The sequence below is a fragment of the Mus caroli genome, chromosome 4 (assembly GCF_900094665.2).
Source record: "Mus caroli chromosome 4, CAROLI_EIJ_v1.1, whole genome shotgun sequence".
Classification (NCBI taxonomy): Eukaryota; Metazoa; Chordata; class Mammalia; order Rodentia; family Muridae; genus Mus; species Mus caroli.
Window position 1 is genome coordinate 109,674,505 of NC_034573.1, and position 19,558 is coordinate 109,694,062.

Consider the following 19,558-nt stretch of genomic DNA (forward strand, 5'->3'; position numbering starts at 1 on the left):
TTTCATTTATATAGTATTTGGGGCTCCTGAGAGCTCCACATCTGTTGCTAGGCAAGTGGGCAGGCAGTGGGGGAAATGGTCAGAGAAGAGGAGCCTTCCCCAGTGCCACCCTGTCGTGCAGTTTTTATGTTCTCACACGCCAGCCACTTACAGCATAGTCCAGTTCCAGACTGTAACGGCTTCCTGTCCCTGGAGATCCCAGGTCAATTTAAGTAAACATGGCATCTCACCCTGAGGTGCTGCAGGAGCTCGAGGCCTGGCTTCCTTCTCCCCATTGCAAACCTCAGATCTGCCCCCACTGTGCTTTCTCTGGGTGTTTAGACCGGAAGCGACTGTGGCATTCACCTCCTTGTTCTGAGAGAAGAGGAACACAGGTGAGGGACAGACCTGGAGGCTGTCGCAGTGCCTCCTTTACACTGGGCATCTTACGTGTGTTTATGACGTTGGTGGTGAGTTCTATTTTACAGACTCAGGCTGATGAAATGACCCGTGGGCAAGGTCATGTACTGGTGAATGGTGGCATCTCAGCCAAGCTCTTTGTTTCCATAGCCTCAGGCTGCCTTCCTTTCCTGACCCACACTCTTTTAACAATTCCCACTTTCACAGGGCTCATGGAGTGGAGGTAGTCAGCCCTCCTGTCAGACATGCTCACTACCCAGGCTGATGAGGCTAGACAGTGAGTGTGAGTGCCTCTCGGGACCAGGGAACCAGACTAGAATCAGAGCTGGGCTTCTTCCAAGTAGGCGGAGCTTGGCTGTAGGGGCCACGCCCGATGCTGGGGAGCATCAAGTCCCTAGGAAGGCTTGGCTGCTGAGTCATGCTGAGCTGCAGCAGCCCTGATGGGATTTTTCCAGGATCTAACATGGCAACTGTGAGCCCATGCTTGGAACAAATCCCAAACCTTGTTTTTACTAAGTGCTCAGAACAGCTACCACTAAGGTGTGTCCTTTACAGCCAGCTGTTTTGGGGAATCTGCAGATGTAAAGTCTATAGGACAAGATGGGAGGAAGTAGGGAGATGAGCTTGCTCTACATTGAGGGTCCCTGGATACCCAGGTTCTGGTTTGGGATGCCAAGCAAGCTCCTCAACTGTTTCTGAGGGTAGCTGGAGCTGACACAAGCAGTGGGTCAGGCCCCGTCCTAACTGTGGTCATGGTGAGCTAATGACAGCTAATTAGACGCTAATGTTCTAACGGCAGGGCAGGGGGGCCTGCAGGGGAGCCAGTAAGATGCCCAGATTGCAGAGAGCCACATCCTTTGAGAAGGATGAGTATTGCGGCATGTCTGGAAGGTAGGCTGGGGTAGAAAAGAAGTTGGAAGTTCACAGCAAGCCAGAACTGGTCTGCTATAGTCCTTGCATGAACATCTTGGATCTACAGCATAGCCAGCCCCCAGCTTGTCCTGGCATAGCCAGATGGGTAGGTAGGGGTAGGGGGTGGGTATCATGAGGACCTTTGAGCCTGTGGAGGAGGGTAGGTCTGGTCAGATCTGCATCTTTGGAAATATTAATGCACCTGGAGTAGATGGATCTGAGAGTGTGAGCTGGGGTCAGACACTCAGACTAATGTCATAAGAACAAATGCTGCCTGCTGGAGAGATGGGTCAGAGTCTGAGGTGCCTGCCACCAAGCCTAACAACCTGAGTTTAGTCCCCAGGACCCACATGGCAGAAGACAAGAATAGATAGATCCCTACAAGTTTTCCTCTGATCACCACATACATGCCAGAATACACATGTAACCTCCCCCATACACAAATAAGTATAATTTAGTCTAAGTTCAGTATGGGGACATGAGGGAAAAGGGTTCAAAAATGGCTTTTACATGTCTGGTTCAGGGGAGCAGCTAGTAGGTGCAAGGCGGCAGGAGTTAGTTTGTCTGTAGGTGTAAGGTATGAGGAATTAGTTTATAGGCGTGAAGTGGGCAGGAATCGGGTTGTTGGCCACCTTTGGAGGTGTGCAGAGATGCTCGCGGCTCTGAGTGGTTTCTTGTTCACAGGCTGAAGAGTAAGTAAATGATGGTCACTGCTATACAGGTGGGCACGGGGGAAGGTCTGTGACGTAAAGAGAGCAAAGGTCAGCTCTTGGACATCCCCAGTGACAGATGGAAAGGACCCTAGGAAGAGAAGCTGACATCTAAAACCAAACAGGAGTGAAGGGCATGGTGGTACACACCTAGAATCCCGGTGGAGGTTTAAGAAGTGGAGACAAGAGGTTCCGGAGTTCTAGGACCTTGGCCTCATAGCAAGTCTGAGACCAGTGTGGTCTACATAAGACCCTGTTTCCAAAACACCAGTATAAGCCGGGCGTGGTGGCACACGCCTTTAATCCCAGCACTTGGGAGGCAGAGGCAGGCGGATTTCTGAGTTCGAGGCCAGCCTGGTCTACAAAGTGAGTTCCAGGACAGCCAGGGCTATACAGAGAAACCCTGTCTCAAAACAAAACAAAACAAAACAAAACAAAACAAAACAAAACAAAACAAAAAAACCACAAAGCACCAGTATAGAATATAGAACCCAGAAACAGCAATGTCACAAGGTGGAGGGAAGATCTGAGGTCTTGAAGGATGAGGGTCTTTGTCAGACTTGTTCTCCACTGTGTCCTTGTACCAAGGGCAGTGCTTGTCATAGGCTCACACTCAGCAGTAAAGGAGCAGAGACTCAGTCTAAACTGGACCGCTCACCCCGTTAGATGTGCAGTGTGTGAAGACGCCTCCTTGCATTCGTTTGAAGAGAGGAAGGGAGAGAGAGTAGACTCGGTAGGTAGAGAAGAGAGAAGTCCTAATGGCTGGATGGCTTGCCTAAGGTTGCTGTTTGTGTTGGGATTTTTATTATTATTATTATTCCAGATTTCTTTTAGAAACATGTAAGGTATCAGTAGAGGAGAGGAGAAACCTAAGGAGGTAGGTTAGGCAGCCCTTAGGAGGCAGCTGTTGGGCAGGAGCCTGAGAGACTGGGGGGTAGGGGGTGGAGGCAAGCAAAGCTGGAATGGGTGTGTCTGCCGTGGAGACTTCCTAGCTAGTAAGAAATGGTGGGAGGCCAGTGCTGGGGTGAAGGTGGCCAGACCTGCTGCTCGCTGTGTCTGAGGACAGGCAAGCCAGTGAGTTGCATGTATGAGAGCAGCCATTCTCTCAACACTCATAAGAGACCTATCCAAAATGTCCTCTCAGGAGCCAGACTTGAGAATGACCATGATGGAGTGACATTCCTGAGCCAAACGCAGTGGTGCTAGTCTGCCCGTTTCTGTGCTTTGCAGACACTTCTCACAAGCCTGGCTGGGTTTTTCCATTTATCATGAGGAGAGGATGAAAGTAGCAAGGGTAGGACACAGATATGTGGCTCAGCTAGTATAGTGCAGAGTGGACCCATTACCCAAGGAAGGCGCCATTCAATTCTCCAACAAGCACTTACTTGCCCAGCATCCCATCTGTCAAACCCCACCCTCTGCAGCAAGGAGATAGGGCTGCAAACTCAACACAGTCTCCTAAGGTCACCCCATCTAGAGGGGATGGTGAAGGAGACCTTTAGGAGGAGAGTGGGTGGGAATCTGTGAGGGGTCGGTTCAGGACCCTCCCATCCCCCATGTGTACTGAAATCTGGACAGTCAAGACCTCACAGGGAATGTAGCACAGCGCTGCACAGCCCTCCTCACACTGTGTCTTCTCACATCGCCTGCATCAGAGACCAGGGAAGCCCTGTGGTCAGAAGTTGCTGGACTTGCTGCATTGTTTAGGGATTAAAGACAAAACAGTCTGTCCATGGTCAGTACAGATGCAGTTCTCTTACAAATATTTGTGTTCCCCAGCCGGTCGAACCCACAGATTTGAAAAGAGCAGAGGTTAGGGGAGGGTAGCAGCAGAAAGATATGAGGATTTGGCAGCCCATTCATACCTGGAGGGGGAGAGTGACCCCACAGCAAGGAGGTCAGATGCCCAGGCAAAAAGTGTCATGGAAGGGGCTCTCTGATGTGGACTCTGTCTATCCACACTGGGTACTCTTGTCTGTTCTGAGTACTTCTCTGAGGGAGTGAGGCTGGGTGGCCCATCTCTCAAAGTAGCTTTGCCCACAGTGAAAAGACATTCACTGGGAATTTGTTCTTTGCCATAAAACAGGCCTGAAAGGCTTCTGCCGGAAGTGGTAATTAATCATGATATTATCTTAAATGTTTATATTGCACCTGCCCTCAAATTACCTCCTCTCCCTGCACCTTGTAAACCTGGCACACGAGACTAGACTGTCTTCCTTTCGTGGCTAAGGAAAGCAAGGTTGGCTGGCAAGTGAAGGGCTGAGCTGGGGTGGGAGGGGAGGAATAGGGGAGCCTGGCCACTGGGAGGCAGCAGGTGACAGTGACACCCGAATACCACCCTGGGCTGACCCTGGGCTGATGAGGGGCAGGACCAAGCACCCCGGAGAAAGAGACATCTCTGGAACCCAGAGGCTGCTGGGAGGAGCCTGATGTTAGCTCAGCCCTTCTTATTTGACAAGGGAGGAGCCTGGTCTGCAGAGGAAGTGTGGCCTTGCCCTAAGTGACCTGGCTTGGCCAGTGACAGAAATAACCTCAGCTGAGAACCTGCCTCCCACCCCTAGCCTAGCACCTCTGGGGCTGAGCTGACTCTAAGCTTGAGACCAGCCTCCTATCTCTCTGGGGATGCCAACAGCCATAGTGCTGTCCACCACACAAACCCTTACAGCCTTCATATTCTCCTGTAAGTATTCTAAGTCCCTTAAAGGTGGTCCTTCAGTTGTTCTCATGATAACCTCACTAAGTAGGCCCCATAACCTCCATTTTGTAAAAAACAAGCACAGAGATGTGACGAAACTACACTAAGGACACACAGCTAACACAGAGCAGAGCTGGAGTTTAAATCCAGGGAGTCTGGTTCTGTTGTATGCTTTGTGCTCAACCTCCTTGTGCCTCTGGGAGACAGGCACTGAGCAATGGGGGTGGATTTTCTCTTTCTCTTTCTCTCCCTCCCCCTCTTCCCCTCTCTCTCCCTCTTACTGTCCTCCTTCCCCTCCCTCTCCCTCCTGTCCTTCCCTCTCCCTGTCTCTCCCCCCCTCCCTGTCTCTCCCTCTCCTTCCCTCTCCCTCCCCTTTCTTTCTTCCCCTGCTTCTGCCCCTGGACCCTTGCTCACACTTGCCGCACTGCTGGCCCACTGTGCTGAGCTCAGAGCTGAGTCAAGTCCGGTCATGTACAGATCTATCTCAAGAACTTCCCACACAATAGTTACGCAATTCCTCACGCCGTCACAGCCCGTCATTGCAAGCCCCCCCTGTTCCCTGCACCCAGCAGCAGTGACACTCAAATCAGACCATTGGAAGTCTGATCTTGATCATAGTGTCTTCTAGTCAGCTGTTCAAAGACCGCAATAGAAACATGGACGGGCACGGTAGGGCAGAGGTGGCAGTTGGCCCTAACGGATGTTTTTCAACCTTAGCACCGTGGGTACTTTGCACTGGACAGCCCTTTGGTATTTATTGTGATGGGCTGTCCTGTATTCAGTAGTAGGATGCCAGCAGCCAGTGTGACCGCAGGCACTGTAGACATACTTTGATGGAGGAGGGGTGCTGGCCAGGGGAACTTCCCAGAGGGGAACTGCATTCCCTGAAAGGTGATCAAATAGAAGGAAAGAGCAGTCTGAGATGTGGGTGTTACTGTCTGCCCAGAGGATGTGAGTCACAGTGCTGCTGAAGAAACTCTTCATCCTGAGGGCTGAGGTGGCCCTGGCTGCTGGGTTGCCACAGTGAGGTGAAGCTCTGTGTCTGTGTGAGAAGGCCTCTCCTCTGTGCCCCCACCCCCCACCCCCCTGGCTGTAGAGCAGGGAAGGGACCCACTAGCCAGGGCAGAGAGGCCTGTCCTTGGTGAGGAAGAAGACCAATTCTAGACCCTCTGAAGCATCCTTCTCTGTCTGATGCTGCTCTCAGCTTTAACCTGAGTCTCTTCCTTTCAGGTTTCAGAGGGGGCTCTGGAGATGCAGTGGGTGGGACTGTCCAGCCCCACTTGCAACATCTGAGCTCTGGGTGAGCTGAGGGAAAGAGAGGTTCAGGGGCTAGCGACCTGGGAAAGATGAGAGGCTGGGAATATGGGTCAAGACCAGACTGAGAGACAGCTGGACAATTTGACCCTTTCCTCCTTGTAAGAGAGGGGGAAGATGGTGGACCTATAAGAAGGGCCATATCCCCACAGAACATGGGGAAAGAGCTGAGGGGATCACTGCTGGAATGGGAGAGAAGATTCAGGCCTGGAAGCAGAATATCCAAGGATAGGTACTGGGAGGAGCCAGAGGTCCCCAAACACAGCTCTGCAGCAGTCTCAAATCGTGGGTCAGGTCAGCAGGGTGGCCAGGCTAGCCAGAACTCCATGTGGCCTGTAAGCCTTTCACATGTTGAAAGGGTTGAAAGAAAAGCAAGTGACAGAGGCTGTATATGGCTTCAGACTTAGCCTTCCTATGAATGTTTCCTCTCACGGCTCTGGGTCACTCAGCCTTCCTGAGGTGGGGAGCTGCTTATCAAAAACCCAAGAGCCCAGGGCTTCTGCTCTCGGGGGGCCACAGAACCTTAGGGTTTCTGAGTCAAGCCCACAGTTCCCTCAGGATCTTTTTGCCCCATATAGTCCATATGTCCCTGGCAACTGTAAGCTGGGAACTCTGTCTCAGTTGTTTTTTGTTTTTAATTTTGATTGTTTTTGCTGCTCTGAGGCTTGAGCAGAGGTCCTGGTGTGCTAAGTGAGCACTCTACAGTTGGGTCACACCTTAGATCCCCTCCCTCTTGCTTCTTTCTGAAAGGTGGCTTCTCTCCTGGGGAACAAAAATGGCATCAATAACGCCTTATTCTGTGAGCAGGCTACGTGTTCTGCCTCACGTCCCTTTACAGACACCACCCTGCCACCACAGAGAGGAAGCGAGTACTTCCTCTGTAGAGAGCAGGCATCTCACACACAGTTGCCTGGGTCTTAGGATTTCCAAGAAGCTCTTGGGCATGTGTAGGTCCCACGCCTCACTAAGGGAACAGGTAGTGAGGAGTAGCTGTTTCTTGCAAACTGTCCCAGCCCAGGGACCTCAACTGCACAGAGCCAATGCACTTCTCATTGTGTGTGGTCAAGGAAGCCTGAGCACCCTCTGCACTAACAGAGCATCTCTAAGATGTCAGCCCTCATGACAGGCCAACTCCACAACAGATCTTTCAACTGATTAGATCTTTCCCTATCTCATCAGCATGAACCCATGAAGAAATGGTTTCAGATTTTATTTTTGTTTTTTTTATTTTACATTTGGAGGGTGTTTTGCCTGCATACATGTCTGCACCACATGCTCATGGAGGCTCAAAAAGAGCATGAGGTCCCTAGAATTGGGATTGCAGGTGGCTGTGAGCTGCCATTGGATGCTGGGAACAGAATCTGGGTCCTGTGCAAGAGAAGTAAGTGCCCCAGCCCAGCCCAGCCCAGCCCAGGGGTTTTACATTGTAAAAGGATTCTCTGCAAAGCAAGTGCGAGCCATGTGTGGCTCCAGCCCTTCCCAGGAGGCCTGTTGAACCCAAACTGTTGCCTGTAACTGGTCTAGATCAGTTTGCTTCAGATGTCCCTAACAAGGAGGAGTGGAGGACTGTGCTAGTTCATTACCCATGTAAAGGCATTGCTTTGGGGGTGAAAGACTGCAACAGAACACAGGATGGACCCTAGGACAGATGCCACACAGCACAGAAGACTGGTGGGAAGGCACATTCAGCAGACCAGGGACGTTTGGGTTGGGCACAGTGGCAGCATCAGGGATAACATTTGGGCTTGTGATTGGCACAAGGGGTAGGACTGCCAGCTACCGTTCCTCACCCCAGCCATAAGCCTGGGCTGCTTCATGGGATCTTGTGAGGTCAGCAGGCATTCTGTCCCTGCAGGACACCTTTCTCCCAGATGGACGCTCAGGGTAATAGCTGGATGGAACAGGTGACCCTAGAACTTTTCCCCATAGACAATTCTTTGGATTCTCTGGAGCTGCTATATCTTTCCTGAGCCAGTGTGAGCTTGGAGCCTCATGTGAACCTTATAGAAGGTAAGGTTCTCTCAGAGCAGCAGGACTGGAAAGCCAGTCTCAGACAGTATTCCTGATTCTGATAGGAAGCCCACTGCTCAGCCTCTGCTGTCCCTGAGTGTGGGTGGGGCCGCTGTCACAGTATAGGAAGCTGGCTGCCTGTGCTGCCTGGCAGAGGACTCAGCAGCAGGGAGGAAGGAGCAGGAAGGAGAGTGAGCTTTGGCTCACTGTTGACAACCCAGGCCAGCAGCTTCCCTGCATGTGGGTGGGAGAGGTTGGGAGCACCTTATCACTTAGTTAGCTGCTTCTATGAGGAAAGCTAAAGACCTGAGCTGGAGGAAGAGAGAGAGGCTCGGTGCTCGTCCTTAAGTTCATGCAGGCAGCTTCAGTCTTAACTGACTTACTCTGCACAGATCTACCATTTGCACACAGTTCAAATAAGCTCCAGTAGCCAGTTTCAAAAAAAGTATTTTTTAATCAATTGCGATGGCATGCGCCTTTAGTCCCAAGTACTTGGGACGCAGGGGCAAGCAGATCTCTGCGTTCAAGGACAGCCTGGTGTCTATATAGAGAATTTCAGTACAGCTAGTGCTACATAGAGAGACTATCTCAAAAAAATTTTATGTGTATGAGTGTTTTGCCAACAAGGAAGGCCCCCATTACCATTCAATTCTGCTTGTGGGTCTGTTTGGTCACCCTGCACAACCAAAGGGAAGGAGCCCCAGTTCCCAGCTCTGGGCCTTGGAGAAGCACTTTTTATCTCTGCAGCTCCTTATTCAGAACAGCCTGTCCCCTACAGAGCCTGATAAACAGGGCCTTGCCTTTCCAGCAGCTCTCTGGCGTGTGTGTCCCTCGAAGAACACAAGCACTTTGTTTTGCTTGTCCAACTTGGCCCGGTCTCTGACCCCTGTAGGACCAAGGTTTTCTAGAAGAGAGCCCAAGACCCTTTGTTGACTCAAGGTACCCCTACCACTGGCTCTGGCCCCTGGCCTGGGCTGGATGTCAGAGGCAGGAGTAGCTGCAGGGAAGGGAGGTAAACTGGAAGATGGCCGTCGGAGCAGAGACTGGATTAATTGGGCATGACCCTCACTGTGGAATTGTGTCAGGAGGGTGTAGTCAGACTTTGACAGTGGTTTTCAATGAACTGGGTCCAGTACTGTGTGGTAGGTACCATAAGTATGTTTCCTCAGTTTCCTCTAGCACTGTAGAGGAAGCAGTCGTGGGCCACAAAGACTTCAGTGACAGACAGTATGTACAGAATGGCTATCCTTAATACCATAACAGCTGGGAAGTAGCTCAATGGTAGAGCATATGACCAGCATGTGCAAGGCCCTGAGTTTATCCCCAGCACTGCAAAACAAAGCCATGTAGAAAATAGCTCTATGATCTAGCAACATTGGTATAACAGCATTACTCATAGGTCTGTAAACCTACCCACCGTGTTGCCAGGCATAAAAGTTTAGCACAGGGCTAAACAGGCAAGCACTAGAGCCCTTGCCTAGTGTACCTAAGACCCCAAGTTTAGTCTTCACTACAACAGAAACAACATGTTTAGCATGCACGGTCATGTTCAAATAATACCATATATGCTGATAACAGTAATGGCTGGAGGGATGGCTCAGGGGTGCAGAGCACGATTGTTCTTGCAGAGAACCTAGGTTTAGTTCCTAGTACCCATACTATGCAGCTGCCAACTTCTTTTTTTTTTTTAAAGATTTTATTTATTTATTATATGTAAGTACACTGTAGCTGTCTTCAGACACACCAGAAGAGGGCATCAGATCTTGTTGCGGATGGCTGTGAGCCACCATGTGGATGCTGGGATTTGAACTCAGGACCTTTGGATGAGCAGTCGGTGCTCTTAACCACTGAGCCATCTCTCCAGCCCAGCTGCCAACTTCTTATACCTCCAGCCCTGGGGCATCTGACGCCCCCTTTTGGCCCACATGAGCACCTGCACTCAGGTGCACATAACCCACATACAGATATACACATAATTTAGAATAAAACTTTTAATAATTATAAGACGGTAATAGACATAGCCATTATTAGTTTATTGGGTATATTTTTATCATAATTTCCCAGTGAGTTCCTTCTACATACTAGAACAGTTTGCCCTGAAACACCCTCCTGGGTTACACGCCAGCATCCTGGCGTGTCTCATTTTTCCCATCCCTTAATTGCATCAAGAGCCCTGAGTGGCCCTTAGCATTTAGTTTTATTCCAAATGCACTCTGATGTTTATACAGTGGAATCACCTAATAACACATTTCTCAGAATGGGCGCCCTTTAAGTGATGCATAACCACGATGCTCAAGTCGGCATTAGAGAAGAGGTGGTTGGAGCTCACGGCTGCACACAATGAGTGCCCACAGTCAGCTGGGAGCAAAGAGGTGACCTGGGATCAGAACTCATTACGTTTCCATTCAGAACTAGCTGCTGAGCCCTGCACTGTCTGGCTTCCCTTGTACAGCAGGTGCTTAGGCCGCCCTTTCCCAGTCTGTTCTAAGCCTGAGCCTGGCTCCGTCTCTGGACTTGACACACAAATCATGGTGACCAAGCAGGGGTAAACATGATGAGGGACGAGGGCCGCCCCACTCCCACACACTTACCTTGGCAAAGTGCTGCTCACCTTTCTCCTTTCTGCACCTATTCCTTTCTGCTGGACTTCAGGGTTTAGAATCAGGACTGGAAACAGAATGGCTGTGAAGAGACGATGTGCAGTTCCATTCGCAGGAGCTTGCCGTGTGCACCTGGGGAGGGAATGGCTTGTGTAAGAGCTGCAGGTGATAAGGGGTGTGTGTGTGTGTGTGTGTGTGTGTGTGTGTGTCTGGCTGAAACCCAGAGCCTTGTGAGTACAATATGATCCAGGCACAGTCGCTCACATTTATAATCCTAACATTCAAGAGGCTGAGGCTGGAGGGTTGCTGTGAGCTCCTGAAACCCTGTTTCAAAGAAAGAAGAAGTGAAGTGAAATAAAAGCTCTGCCCTGTCATGACAGGGTGTGGACCTAGAAAGCTGGTTCCCTGTGTGTACTTGGGCTTGTCCGTGGCTACATGTGTGCTGAGTGGGTCTGGCTAGGCTGTGGCACTGGGTGTTGTCAGTGTTGCTTGACAGTGTGGTGATTGTGTCAGAACCAGTGCCACCTGCCCATGGCTATATCCTTGGCACCAGGTTAGGCCCTCTGGTGTGGGGGCAGGGCTAGCGAGCAGGCCCACACCAGGACAGATTCTCCAGTTCCTAGAACTACTTCCTTGCCTAGGGCCTTTCCCTGATCATCAGCTGAGCACCTGGAAAAGAAAGGAGGCAGTGGCTTCTTCAGGTGGCATTTCCAGCCAGCCACAGGGGAACTGGGCCTGGGAGACAGAAGTGACAGTGTGCTTTCGAGCGTGTCCTTAGTCCTGCAGGCTCAAACTGCAGAGTCAGTGAGTGCACACTTCCTCAGTCTCAGGATGGCATAACCTGTCTGTCCAGCTGTGCTTCCTCCCCAGCAGGGGCTTGGGGTAGGGCCCAGGGCCTACAACTGTGGCCTAGAGTATGTCGCGAGCCATCTGGGAGGGGGCAGATAGGCAGAAGGAGCATTTTCTTCCCTGTACCTTCCTGCTCTGTCCTCCTTGGCCACCATCCTCAGAGTCTTGGCCACCTTAGGAGAGGGGGAGAGCCCAGTCCTCTTTTCATCCGGGGAAACTGAACTTATATAAAGCGGAGAAGGGACCTGGCTGGAGAGCACTGTGAGAACGTTTGCAGCAGAGCCAAGCCCTGGCAATATGGTGAGACAGTAGCCACCTACCCAGGCCCTTCTCCCTGCAGGTTATTGAGGAGTTCTACAATCAAACATGGAACCACCGCTACGGAGAGCCCATCCCATCCACCACACTCACCACGCTTTGGTCTCTCTCCGTGGCCATCTTCTCTGTTGGGGGCATGATTGGTTCCTTCTCTGTCGGCCTCTTTGTTAATCGCTTTGGCAGGTAAGCAAGAAAGGCTCCAGCCCTGCCTTGGGGAGCCCGTGTCATCCTGTCTGGGGAGTTCTGGGGGTAGGTGGGGTGGCAGAAACATCCCTGACTATGGCCTCATTTCTGGGAAGTCTGGGGGTCCCGGGAGCTGGCTGACCTGTGACCCATCCTCAGGCGGAACTCCATGCTGATGATGAACCTGTTGGCCTTTGTGGCTGCTGTGCTTATGGGCTTCTCCAAACTGGCCAAGTCCTTTGAGATGCTGATCCTGGGCCGCTTCATCATCGGTGTGTACTGTGGCCTGACTACTGGCTTTGTGCCCATGTATGTGGGAGAGGTGTCACCTACAGCTCTACGTGGAGCCCTAGGCACACTGCACCAGCTGGGAATTGTCGTTGGCATCCTTATTGCCCAGGTAAGCCAGTTCTGGGTCTACCTGCTGCCCTGCCTAGGACAACCTCATGGTAGACAGATCCCAGAGCACACTGACCCCCAGACCCACCAGCCTACAGCAAGAGCCCTTGGCCTTCACTTGGGCTTCCAGGCCTAGAAGCCTTCATGAGCACAGTACTCCTCTCCTGGAGGATCCTCCATCCTTTACTCCTATAGCTGAGTAGCAGCCCCCACATGCTGTGCCGGGCACACTTATATGTGGTGTTGTCCCTTGCTTGTCCTTTATAGTTTGAGCTGCTTTTGCAGGTGAGGGAACAAGAAAGGTCCTTCCCTCCCCCAGCAGCCGGTGGGCAGACAGGGACAGCCCGCTTGGTGGCTGGGATGGATACTGGAGTAGGGCCAGGGCAGGGCACTCACAGTCCCTGGTTTCTTTGTCCAGGTGTTTGGCTTAGACTCCATCATGGGCAATGCAGACTTGTGGCCTCTGCTGCTCAGTGTCATCTTCATCCCAGCCCTGCTACAGTGTATCCTGTTGCCCTTCTGCCCCGAGAGCCCCCGCTTCCTGCTCATCAATCGTAACGAGGAGAACCGGGCCAAGAGTGGTACGGGCTGGGCCCTGCCCTCCTCCCTCTCCCCCTGATCTTGGGCCTTTTCCCCACTCTGAGCCATCCCACCTTCCCTCTGGTCCCACCAGTGCTGAAGAAGCTTCGAGGGACAGCCGATGTGACCCGAGACCTGCAGGAGATGAAAGAAGAGGGTCGGCAGATGATGCGGGAGAAGAAGGTCACCATCTTGGAGCTGTTCCGCTCACCCGCCTACTGCCAGCCCATCCTCATCGCTGTGGTGCTGCAGCTGTCCCAGCAGCTGTCGGGTATCAATGCTGTGAGTACCCCACCTACCCCTTCCTGTGGCCCCAGCCAAGTCCAGGCTCAAGTGTGCACTGTGAGTGAGTCCTGAGGGAAATACTAAGTTCTTCCCGTAGGTACACAAAGCAGTGTACCTGTGGAGCCAAAACCTGCAGCAGTATCCACCTGCCTGGGAAGTGTTGATTTCCCCCCACCCCCACCCCCAACACACACACACACACTCACCTTGGGTCCCATACCTACTAGTAACTAGTACAGAGGAAGGAGAGGGCCATAAGCATGAAGGATCTCCAATGATCTCCCTTTCTGGCAGGTGTTCTACTACTCAACGAGCATCTTCGAGAAGGCAGGTGTGCAGCAGCCTGTGTATGCCACCATCGGCTCGGGTATCGTCAACACGGCCTTCACTGTGGTGTCGGTGAGTCTTGCTTTTGGTCGGCAGCCAGGGTCCAGTTCAGGGCATCAGGACAGAATGGCAGCCTGTTGTGGGAGCCAGACTTAATGTCAGTAAACGTGTGAGGCTCATTACTCACACCGTGCAGCTGTCACAGATGCCCAGGGAGGTGAGAAGGCAAGAGCTCTCCCAAGGTCACAGCCTGTATGCATTAGCTCTCTGATCACCAGTACCTTTCACCCTGGTACTGTTGGGCTCAGAGGCATATTCCTTCCCTCGGTCCCTACAAGACCCCCAAGCTTCAGCCTGGTGGGGAGAGGTATTATTTCCCCCACTAGTGTATGTATTTCCTTGTATTTAGCTATTGAGGTGAGCCTCTGGGCAGGTGGCTCCAAGAGGCACCAGGCTGAGAACATGTCTTTCTCCTTGCCCACAGCTGTTCGTTGTAGAGCGAGCTGGACGACGGACCCTGCACCTCATTGGCCTGGCTGGCATGGCAGGCTGTGCTGTGCTCATGACCATCGCCCTGGCCTTGCTGGTGAGTGGCTGTGCCCTGGAAGGCCCAGTGCAAGGTAGAGTGGGGACCTGGATTTAGGCACACGGGGCATGTTCAAGGTGCCATGGCTGTAGATTATACCTGGATTTAGATCCCAAATACCCATGTTGCACCCAGCCTCGGTTGCCCCATGTCAGTGTGCCTCTGGACTGGGCCTGACCTCCGCTTCTCAGGTAGTTTCCTCCCATCTCCATCTTTCTCTTCCCTGCCTCGGGATTTCCTGCACATGTAGACAGACCCAAGCTCCATATGGAAATGCCTCTCCTGAAGCTGAACCTTGCAGAGCCTTTACCTAGAAAGCCTCAGTTCATCTCCAGAGCAACCCTCAGCGGACAGTGGTTCCCTTACTGCCACAGAGGTGCACAAACCACGCCTGTGTCCATTCTCCAAACTAGGAACTGTGATGTTAGTTTTTACAGCTTGAGCTTCTCTGAAGTGCTCAACCAGATTTGTGAATATCTGCATATATTCAGTGAGTTACTTTCAGATTAGGACTCAATTCTAAAAGTAGAATTCATTTGTTTCATATGTGCCTTCCACACATGGTATTTCTATCATCTCTGTTTTTTGACTGGCATCAGACGTGGTCAGGTAGACTTCCCTCTGGAGTCATGTGACCTGCTCAGAAAGCTTCAGATTATGAAGCATCTCGCATTCCACTTGAACTAAAGTCCCAGGCTGGATAAGGAATGAGGCTAAGCATTGACCTCAGGTCAGGTCCCCAGCCTATCACTGCACACATTCCTCTCCTGGGTCCAACCCAAGCAAGGAAAAGCACCCTGGAGTCCAAGAGCACTAGAAGATGAGCATAGACTAGATCCTTGTGAGACTGAGACCCTGTGTAGGGCACCTGGGTGTGTCTGTTGCTTTTTAATTGCTGTAATAAGACACCATGACTAAGGCAATTTATAAAAGAAAACATTTTACTTTGGGGGCTCATGGTTCCAGAGTCCACAGCCATAATGTTGGAGAGCATGGCAGGCCACAGGTAGGCAGGCGTGATCCTGGGGTAGTTACTGAGAATGACACACCTCCAACAAGGCCACACCCCTTAGCCGTCCCATTCAAACGTGAGCTCATGGAGGGCCATTCGCCTTCAGACCATCACATTGCACTGCACAGCAAATCCAGGGTGACCCCAGGCCTACCTCTCAGCCCAGTTTGGAGACTCCTCCTCTTTCTGAATCTGTCACATCCCACCTAACCTCTCACTCTATCTCCCTCAACAGGAACGGCTGCCTTGGATGTCCTATCTGAGCATCGTGGCCATCTTTGGCTTTGTGGCCTTCTTTGAAGTAGGCCCTGGTCCTATTCCATGGTTCATTGTGGCCGAGCTGTTCAGCCAGGGGCCCCGTCCTGCTGCTATTGCTGTGGCCGGCTTCTCCAACTGGACCTCAAACTTCATTGTGGGCATGTGCTTCCAGTATGTGGAGGTGAGAGCCGCATTGTCTGTCCTCCATCGTTCAACTACACGTAGGAAGCCATCATGCTTTGTGATGGCCTGGCCCAAGAGTCATGTGACAAACAAGCGCAGAAGCCCAGCTCACCTGGCAGAACACTGCCAGTCCAGGCTCTCCCCTTGGTTCTCATGCTGTTTCTGGAACCTGTCACAGGACAGGTGCGAGCAGCCTCTCTTAGTTCTTCTAGCACCTCTGGGTGGCTGGTCGCAAATCCCTTCTTCAGATCAAAGGTTCAGAGGTAGTAATGTTGGAGAGAATGCAGGACCCTTTCAGCGGGGATGCAGGGTGACGGGATGCAGGTGACGTGACGTGTGTCTGTTTTGCAGCAACTGTGTGGCCCCTACGTCTTCATCATCTTCACGGTGCTGCTTGTGCTCTTCTTCATCTTCACCTACTTCAAAGTCCCTGAGACCAAAGGCCGGACCTTCGATGAGATCGCTTCCGGCTTCCGGCAGGGGGGTGCCAGCCAAAGTGACAAGACACCCGAGGAGCTCTTCCACCCTCTGGGGGCGGACTCCCAAGTGTGAGGAGCCCCACACCCAGCCCGGCCTGCTCCCCGCAGCCCAAGGATCTCTCTGGAGCACAGGCAGCTAGATGAGACCTCTTCCGAACCGACAGATCTCGGGCAAGCCGGGCCTGGGCGCCTTTCCTCAGCCAGCAGTGAAGTCCAGGAGGATATTCAGGACTTTGATGGCTCCAGAATTTTTAATGAAAGCAAGACTGCTGCTCAGATCTATTCAGATAAGCAGCAGGTTTTATAATTTTTTTATTACTTATTTTGTTATTTTTTTTTATCAGCCACTCTCCTATCTCCACACTGTAGTCTTCACCTTGATTGGCTCAGTGCCTGAGGGTGGGGACCACGCCCTGTCCAGACACTTGCCTTCTTTGCCAAGCTAATCTGTAGGGCTGGAACTATGGCCAAGGGCACACTAATACCGAACTCTGAGCTAGGAGGCTTTACCGCTGGAGGCGGTAGCTGCCACCCACTTCTGCAGGCCTGGACCTCGGCACCATAGGGGTCCGGACTCCATTTTAGGATTCGCCCATTCCTGTCTCTTCCTACCCAACCACTCAATTAATCTTTCCTTGCCTGAGACCAGTTGGAAGCACTGGAGTGCAGGGAGGAGAGGGAAGGGCCAGGCTGGGCTGCCAGGTTCTAGTCTCCTGTGCACTGAGGGCCAGACAAACACCATGAGAAGGACCTCGGAGGCTGAGAACTTAACTGCTGAAGACACGGACACTCCTGCCCTGCTGTGTATAGATGGAAGATATTTATATATTTTTTGGTTGTCAATATTAAATACAGACACTAAGTTATAGTCTATCTGGACAAACCCACTTGTAAATACACCAACAAACTCCTGTAACTTTACCTAAGCAGATATAAATGGCTGGTTTTTAGAAACTTGGTTTCAAAATGCTTGTGGATTGGGGCCAGGCAGGTTGGGTTGGATGTGAAAAGGGCAGAATAGCATGGCTGTGACCGTGCAGTGGCTGGGGATCTGTTGCTCAAAAACCTGTTTGACCTCTGACCCGGAGGAAAACTCCAGTCAGCATTTTCATAGGCTACTTTCAGACTGATAGCTAACCGTGCCAGCCCCGATGGCCCTGATGCGCAAGCTTCAACCTTATCTTGAAAGTGAAGATAGGAATCCTATCTTTATCTGACAGGCTTCAAGGCGTTTAACAAGCATATTTCAACTCCTTGGCCATACCCTCTTCCCCAAACAAAAGGAGCTCTTTGTGCTGCCACAGTACGTTGTTGCCACGCTGTGTATCCAAGGCAGCTTTCCTATTTACAGAAACCACAGAGGCCACCTGAGAGTGTTCACTGTGTCTGGGCAGCACTAAACAGGCAGGTCCTTCCCAGAGAACCTCCCTCATCGAATTCAGAGGCACTTGAAGGGATATGTCCCATTTGTCTGGATTCAGTTATTCTGTCCAAGGCTAGGCACTCCAGAAATGGCTATAGTAGAGCGCCACGGGTCCCCTCTCCTGTCCCCTGTCCCCCCACCCGAAAAAAAAAATCCCTTTACAAAACTTAAAGGGAATTTCCCCTGCATACAGCTATTCAATCTCAGCATGTCAAAGGGCTTAGAGAAAGGAAACTACAGAGAATGTTTAAGGAATTAACTCCAGCCGGGCTCGTTAACACATAGGGTAAGGACAATTGGGGAGCAAGTTAGTAGGTGCGTGGCAAGGCGAGCGGCCTAAGGCCCCCAGGTTCGGGAGAAACGGGCATCACTCAGTTCAGGTCCGGGGCTGAAAAAGCCAGACTATAGCCCTCTTGCCTGGAACCTTCCCTGTCCTTAAACACGGCCACGCGCAGGCGCAACTGGGCCGAGATGGCCACATCCTCCTGGCCATACTGCAGGGACGCACTCAGCCCTGTGCTGTGCGGGGGCGGGGTTAGTGACGTCGTCACCAATTAGAGCAGGGAGGCGGGCTCTGAGCTAGGGAGGCGCACACCTGTCGAGCATCAGGTGAAGCCTTCAGCCTTCAGTTTCTGATTGGAAGCCAACGGGGGGGGGGGGGGGGGGGGGGGATGCTCCCTCCTCTCCCCCTCCACCACCCCACCACCCCCGCCAGCTCCTAGACAAGTTGGCACTTTATCTGCAACCCTGCCTCAGTCTCCCTGGGAATTATCTGGACTCCGCGGCAGCCTGTATTTTCCTCATTATAATGCTGTGCATCCACTGCAGGAGTCTAGGTCCTTTCTCCAGAGCAAGGAGGGGCAAGACTAAACCATTCTTAGACCTCTGTTTCCATCGGAGCCTCTGGTCAGGACTTCTAACGACAGCACAAAAACCCACTCTCAGCTTCCTAAGCCCTATTTCCCCAATGCAGTTTTAGGCAGGAGAGCTGATTCAAAAAGTGCATTCATTAATAGAAAAAGAATGTCTATTGTCTTTTGTCAAAACTGCATATTCATGGCCCCTCCCCCCACTCCACTGTCTCTCCAATTCACTGTCCAGCTGCAGTAGTACTGACCCCTTTCCCCAAATCATGCGACAGCTTCCTCCTCTCCCTTTCAATCTCCTCGTGGTAGTGATCCTTCTAAATTTTAGTCGTGTCTTTCTGCTTCTAAACCTGCCGGGTACCCCTTTTCCCTCGAGGTAATGCCCGTCTTTCTTTTTACTGCATATATTACACGTAATGGGTTTCCTTGCAGCGTTTTATGCGTGCGTGCGTGGAATGTATTCTGATCATATTCGCCTTCCTTACACTGTTATCCTCCCTTTTCTCCTGCTGAGCCCCTGCCTCTACCAACCATCCCCACTCCGATTTCTCTTTATAATTTTAAGATTTTCATTATATTAGAGGTGGAGGCAATGAGAGAGTATTCATGCCTCCCATGTGTGTGGAGGCCAGGGGACAACTTGTGGAAGGTGGTTTTCCACTGTAGGTTCCAGGCATCAAACTCAGGTGGTTGGGGGCTGGAGAGTTAAGAGCACCAACTGCTCTTCCGAAGGTCCTGAGTTCAAATCCCAGCAACCACATGGTGGCTCACAATCATCCGTAATGAGATCAGCCGCCCTCTTCTTGTGTTTGAAGACAGCTACAGTGTGCTCACATATAATAAATAGATAAATCTTAAAACAAAAAAATCCTCAGGTGGTCAGGCTTTAGTGGCAAGCGCTTCTTCCTGCTGAGCCCTCTCGATGACCTTCCCTCCTCCTCTTGAGCTTCACCGGAGTTGCCTGCAGGACCATGCTGACAGCTTTTTGCCAGTGACTACACCTGGAAGAAACTATCAATCCATCCTTCAGCAACTGTTAACGTCAACGAATTCTTTCCTATAGAACGGGCCTTGGCCCTTGGTCTTGTGAAGGTTCTGTGCCCCAGTATAGGAGAATGCCAGGCAGGGCCAGGAAGCAGGAATGGGTGGGTTGGGGAGCAGGGGGAAGGGG

At 51.7% G+C, this 19,558-nt stretch overlaps 1 protein-coding gene across 1 annotated transcript in view; it reads left to right on the forward strand.

Annotated features, from left to right (window-relative positions):
- The window catches only part of Slc2a1 (solute carrier family 2 member 1), a 28,981-nt gene extending 11,929 nt beyond the window's left edge, over positions 1 to 17,052 (forward strand). The window contains exons 3-10 of the mRNA XM_021159357.1: positions 11,830 to 11,990; positions 12,150 to 12,390; positions 12,808 to 12,970; positions 13,063 to 13,250; positions 13,548 to 13,652; positions 14,065 to 14,166; positions 15,414 to 15,617; positions 15,971 to 17,052. Of these exons, the coding sequence (XP_021015016.1) occupies positions 11,830 to 11,990; positions 12,150 to 12,390; positions 12,808 to 12,970; positions 13,063 to 13,250; positions 13,548 to 13,652; positions 14,065 to 14,166; positions 15,414 to 15,617; positions 15,971 to 16,171 (1,365 nt within the window). The 3' untranslated portion in view covers positions 16,172 to 17,052. The remainder of the gene's footprint in view (positions 1 to 11,829; positions 11,991 to 12,149; positions 12,391 to 12,807; positions 12,971 to 13,062; positions 13,251 to 13,547; positions 13,653 to 14,064; positions 14,167 to 15,413; positions 15,618 to 15,970) is intronic.
- The last annotated feature ends 2,506 nt before the right edge of the window (positions 17,053 to 19,558 follow it).